Raw genomic sequence first — 5,404 nt, 5'->3', positions numbered from 1 at the left:
GGGTTGAGATGATTGAAGGCAGGAGGGGTTGGCCAGGGGCGAGGCAGAGGGTGCAAGGAGGCGCGCAAGAGGTTTTCGGGGTACCCCAATTGGCGCACACACGGCGATATGCACGGGCGCGTGCACGCGTGCACAGACACACATGCGCATGCACGCACGCGCATACGCACACGCGCACACACACACACACACACACACACACACACACACACACACGATGAGGTGCATACACGCTTACCAACAGCTCAACCCCTACCTTTGAGTGGAATGAGTTGAGCATGATGCCCGTGGCCGTACCAGAGGGGAACGGCAGCTGCGGGGCGGGTGGCAGCAGGCGCACACAAGTGAAGCGTGTGCGCTCACTTTGGGCGCGGGCCGCCACGCAAGGGGGCGCCACCCGGCCGCGACGCCTGCGTGCATGCCTTCCAGAGCGGACAAGAATGTCATCCAGACGACTGGTTGATCGGTGTTGTTAGGCAGTCTGCGTCCAGCACCCCCCCCCCCTTATCCCTCCCTTGCACACCTTCCAGTCCAGGATCATGAGCTTCCTGAGTGAGGTCAGCGTGAAGATCCCGATGACGCTGACTAAAAGCAGGTACGGGATGATGCGGGACAACTCGGGCTCGAAGATCACGTCTGTTTGTATGAATTAAAAAGGGGAGGCGGCGAGGCGGTCAGCAGGAGCAACGGGTGGGTTTTGTTGCAGGTTGTGCAGCATCGATAAGGTTGATGCGGCTACTTTTGAGGCTGGCCATATCTGTGCTAGATCGTGGCAGCCGCAGGCCCCCTTCCTGTGCTGCTAGAACACAAGGCGGCGCGGCGCGGGTGACTAATGGCCGCGCGCACCAGCCTGGAAGCCTGGCTTGCCCTTGGGCACCCCTCCAGTGTTGAGGTATGCTTGGTAGGACATTGCTGTCAGGTAGCTAAGCCGTTCCAATGGTTTGTTGCGGTGCAGTCATCCGCGGTTTTGGGGGGGTTTGGGGGGAGGGGTTGGGGTCTGCACGCCGTGGGTGCAGGATTCGGCACGGTGCACGACACAATCAGAGCACAGTTTTAAGAGGATGCACGAGAACAGAAGCAAAAGCAGCGCCGCGTTGACTCAGATGAGTGCTTCATCTCTGTGCCTGCCGCGCGTGGATGTAGCTGCGAACAAAAAGCAGCCCGCGGCGCATGGGCGCTTGGGAGCGTGGTGGCAAGGCGGGAGGCGTGCTCACGTCCCAAATCCGCCAGTGAAGGCAATGGAGTAGCAGGCGCTGATGAACGTCTGGACGACGGTGTTCTCCTAGAGTTGTGCGCAAGTGTTCGGAAGCGTGCGTGCGCATTGCATGCGTTTTGGCGGAGGGGGGCGCATGGGTGCGTGAGCTGTTGCGAGGTGCTGGCAGCACACAGGCCTCCGACCTCACCCCTGCACTGCCGCGTGTACCCATTCGCATCCACGTCTGCTTACTCGCCCCCTCCACTTTACATCCCAGCCTCAACGCTGATCGAGTGCTGCGCCTTGGGCCACGCCTTTGGGGCAATGGCTGCCACTGCTTTGGCTTCGCCGCTGCTGCAGACGCACCTGTACGCCAAACGGCGCGAACAGGCCTTTCTTAAAGCCCAGCCTGTTACCGGCCGCGGTGGACCCCTTGAGCACCACAAAAGACAGCAGGCCGCCAGGCACGTTCAGGCTGCGGGGATAGCGGCGCGCGGACGGCACAGGACGGCGCCCCGCGGGCGTAACAAGCGGGCGGGGGATGCACAGGTCTTGTCGCCAGCGGCGTGCGTAGCGTGCGGCAGGGCGCGCAAAGAGAGCGCGGGCTGCCGCAGTGAAGCTGCCAGGGCCGGCCCTCGGCCGCCTGCTCCACCGCTGCGCTCTGGTTGGTTGGTCGTGTCCCCGCGGCCCACCTGGGCACGATGCCCGCGCTGCCGAGGGCCAGCCGCATTGTAATGATGCAGAACAGCAGCCCTGCAGGTGGATCGCAGCACGTGCGAGCCTCTGTTCAGCACTCGAAGCCTGGGCCATGGAACCTCGCATCATCCGCGTGAGCTGTGAATCCAGCGTCGCGGGCATGGCCCAACGCAGCTGTGCGCCTGTGGCGGATGCCACACAGTCGCAGTTGCCAGCCTCGCCTGCACACTTCACAGGGGCAGTCGCGCAAAGGGGGTCGCGCACCTAGGCCCGCCCCCACGATCACGGCGCGCAGGGTGATCTGATCGGTCCAGTTTGGCAGAAGGTCCGCCGTCAATGGCCTGCGAGCGCAGCGCAGGGCTCAGGCAAGTGGTCGGGTGTGCCCTCCACCTCCACGCCTGCGTGAACAGCTCGGGGCCCACCAGCGCCACAGCTGCACAATGCGCTGCTCTTGCAGTGCATCCACATGCGTCTGTGGGAACAAGAAGCACCTACGGCCAACCCACCCCTTCTCGCTGTCATGGTCGTCTGCGGCGCCGCTGCACCCGCAATGGATCCCAGCCTCCTCTCGCTCGCCCTCCAGCAGGCCCTTGCGGGGGCTGCGCTCGGGATCAATCAAAGCTGAGCTGCCCTTTGCCCGCCTAGATAGGCCGGTCGGTGTGCTTGATCCCATGTTGTTTGCTTCGGGTGGTTGAGCCCAAAGCTTTTGATCAAGGAGGGCGTTATCAGGCTGAATGAGCGCCTATCGATCTACATGCACGACTCCTGGGCTCCTTCGCGTGCAGAAACGGAGACAAGCCGCTGGCCAGCTCCGGCGCGGGTGACTCGAGCCTTACGTCACAAATTGCGCATGTATTATATCAGAAAGAGCCCCAGTGCTCGCACTCGGCAATTGGAAGGTGCTTGTCGCAGCACCGCGAGTCCGTTGCAAAGCCGTTGACCAACCTGTACCGTTGGTCGATCCTTGTTCCAACCTGTTGACTTGCTGGGTTTGCACACGCCCGCACTGGCAGCCTTTCGCGATTTGCATACATCTTGGTTGTCAGTCCAATGAGCATTGGTGCGTTCAGCAAGGGTGCTGACCTGCGCTGTGAAAGGCACAGGTGCTCCGTCGCTGTGCGGCACTCCGCTACTGAGCCTCACGAGCAGCCAAGGGCCCATGATTGTGTTGTCGGTCTGATACAACCTACTACAGTTGATGTGGCTCGGACTTGTTGTGCGGGGGTTGCCAACACCGCCTGTCGCAAACGGTGTGCAGGCATGAAAATGCGAATACGCTTCTTGGATACTGTACTTAGATCTGGGTTGGGACGTTGGGCAGGCAGTAGAAAATGGCCCGAAAACAACCATCATCTGCAACGTGCGTGTTGTCCATCTGGGCGCCGTGGCAGCCAGACACGGTGCACACGGCTTTGAAGTCAACCCGGTCAACTGTGGGAACCTCATAACGAGGGCAACCCAACAAGCGTGCCAGCACCTGCTGATGCCAACATGGCCGGAGGCTTTTTGACTATATTCCTCGCTTCTGTCCTACCCGTGCGTCCTGTGCTTGCCCCTCAGCTGTCGCGTTGCGCACGCCCTGGGTGAGAGGGTCCCGAGGTCGCCCTGCTGGCCTGCACCCTGCACGCCATCACCCTGATACAGCGAACAGCGTTGGACTTCTTGGAATATCTTTCTCCAAGTGTATCATCCACGCCTATTATCGAGCTGCGACGCGCGAAAATGCAGATTGGGCTCGCGCAGCGGCCAGTCAGGGCCACAAGTAGGCGCATCGTCAATGGAGCCTCGCCAAGTGCCAGGCATGGTGTCCCGCACGGCCTCTTGAGCGGGGTCCGCCGGGTGAGTGAGGGTGTGGGTGGTTCCCGGCTCTGTGTCCTACGGAGCGCTCGTGCAGAGATCCGCGCTATGACGCGAGTGTGTATGCTTATAATCAGGTCGTCTGAACCGCCCTTGGCCCACAGGCTGCCCCGAGCGCGGACACCGGTGCTGGTGCCAACAGCGCCGCGTTTGAGAGCGCAGCCAAGGTGCGCCATCCGTCTAGCAGCGTGCATTGCGCGCGCAAGGCTTTGTAGCTTGAACGGCATGACAGCACCAACACTCAGAGCCCCATGCGGTGCCTGTGGCGCATCCTGAGCCAGAGCAAGGACTGCCAGTGGGGTGAGGGAGGGGGCGCCTGGACGACCCAAGTTCTAGTTTCCTCTGCAGGGCGCGGCGACCGCTGCTTGCCACCTCACCCTGGTCGCATGTATGACTGACAGTCGCGTGTATGCCTTCCGCCGCCGCCCACGCGCTGTGCAGGCCGCCTTGGTTGCGCCTTTCCTGCTGATCGCCGCCGCCAGCTGCAGCAGCCCGGCCCATGCGACCGGCGTCCCGGCTGACGTCAAGGTGTGCATGCGCAACGGGTGCACGAGCCCGCGGTGCATGAGCCCGCACGACGCGTTGGCGCCTGGAGACCTGGGGCCAGGCAGCGTGTGCACACATCAGCCTCCTCCACTGCACCGGATCAAACGTTCTGCCCTCCTCCACCCCCAAAGCCTCGTCGGCAGTTGGCGTCCTATCCTTGAACACGCATGCCACTCCTGCGCCTCACATTTGTACCCAACAGGCCCAAGCCCAGGCAACCCCGGAGGTAACGGTCTACGAGCAGGCCGCCCCGGTCCCCAGCGCGGCTGCTGCAGCGCCGCTGGCGTCAGCCTCGGCCGCCCAGCCCGGCCCTGGCGGCCTCCTCGCACGCCGCGAGGCCCGCGCCGGACTGCTGGCGGCATCGCTCCTCGGCGTTGTCCTCTTTGCCGCCTCCAAGCGCGGCGGCGGCCCCGCCGCGCCCGCTGCGGCTGCAACTGCCGACGCGGCGACGGCCGACGCCGCGCCGCCGGCGGCCGACGAGGCCGCGGCGCTTGCGGAGGCTGTCGAGCGCGCGGCGGAGCAGGTGGCGCGCGCGGCGGAGTCCGTCAAGGCGTCGTTCGACGAGGAGAGCGCTGACGGGGAGGCGGCGGCGGCCGGCGGCGCGCTGCCGCTTGTGGCGGAGCCGTGGGCGGCAGCGGTGTCCAGCAACGGGGCCCATGCTGAGGTGCGCTTGCAACAGGGCAGGCTGGGAGTCAGGGCGACGTTTTCGCTCATGGCGAAGCTCAGCATCGATACCGTTTGACTGGTCTCGTGTGACTCTGGCTGTTACCACCCTATCCTGGCTGTACAGCAAGGTGACCCCCTTGCGCCCAACCATTCACGCAAACGCGGCTTGGACTTCGAGCCCGCTTGTTGACAGCAACACCAAAGGGACGATTCCCTCACGACCCAACCCCTGCCCGCCCACAGGACATCAAGGCCGCGATCTCAGAGGCGGCCAAGGCAGGCGGCTCCCGCTCCCGCGGCCGCACGCCTGTCGGCCTCACCGCCCCCACCCCCTCCCGCGCCCCGCCCGCCACAAACGGCAACGGCAACGGCAACGGCGCGAACAGCAGCGCCGCCGGCGTCGCCCCGGAGGGCCCGCCGTCGCCGATGGACCTCCTGCGGCGG

The 5,404-nt window shown here is 64.2% G+C and overlaps 2 protein-coding genes across 2 annotated transcripts; one reads left to right on the top strand and one right to left on the bottom strand.

Moving 5' to 3' along the window:
• Nucleotides 1-472: 472 nt before the first annotated feature.
• Nucleotides 473-910, bottom strand: MNEG_13121 (hypothetical protein; the record flags this gene model as incomplete). The annotated part of the gene is made up of 2 exons (XM_014038409.1): nucleotides 473-636; nucleotides 847-910. The coding sequence occupies 2 exons, from the start codon at nucleotides 908-910 to the stop codon at nucleotides 473-475; spliced, it is 228 nt and encodes a 75-aa protein (XP_013893863.1).
• A 2,703-nt stretch (nucleotides 911-3,613) lies between these two features.
• Nucleotides 3,614-5,036, top strand: MNEG_13120 (hypothetical protein; the record flags this gene model as incomplete). The annotated part of the gene is made up of 4 exons (XM_014038408.1): nucleotides 3,614-3,730; nucleotides 3,853-3,915; nucleotides 4,190-4,276; nucleotides 4,497-5,036. 4 exons carry the CDS (start codon nucleotides 3,614-3,616, stop codon nucleotides 5,034-5,036), a joined length of 807 nt encoding a protein of 268 aa, XP_013893862.1.
• Between the last annotated feature and the right edge of the window lie 368 nt (nucleotides 5,037-5,404).

Source organism: Monoraphidium neglectum (assembly GCF_000611645.1).
Source record: "Monoraphidium neglectum strain SAG 48.87 unplaced genomic scaffold scaffold03635, whole genome shotgun sequence".
NCBI lineage: Eukaryota > Viridiplantae > Chlorophyta > Chlorophyceae > Sphaeropleales > Selenastraceae > Monoraphidium > Monoraphidium neglectum.
The sequence above is the reverse complement of the archived record's forward strand: the minus strand, read 5'-3'. Positions and strand labels throughout refer to the sequence as shown.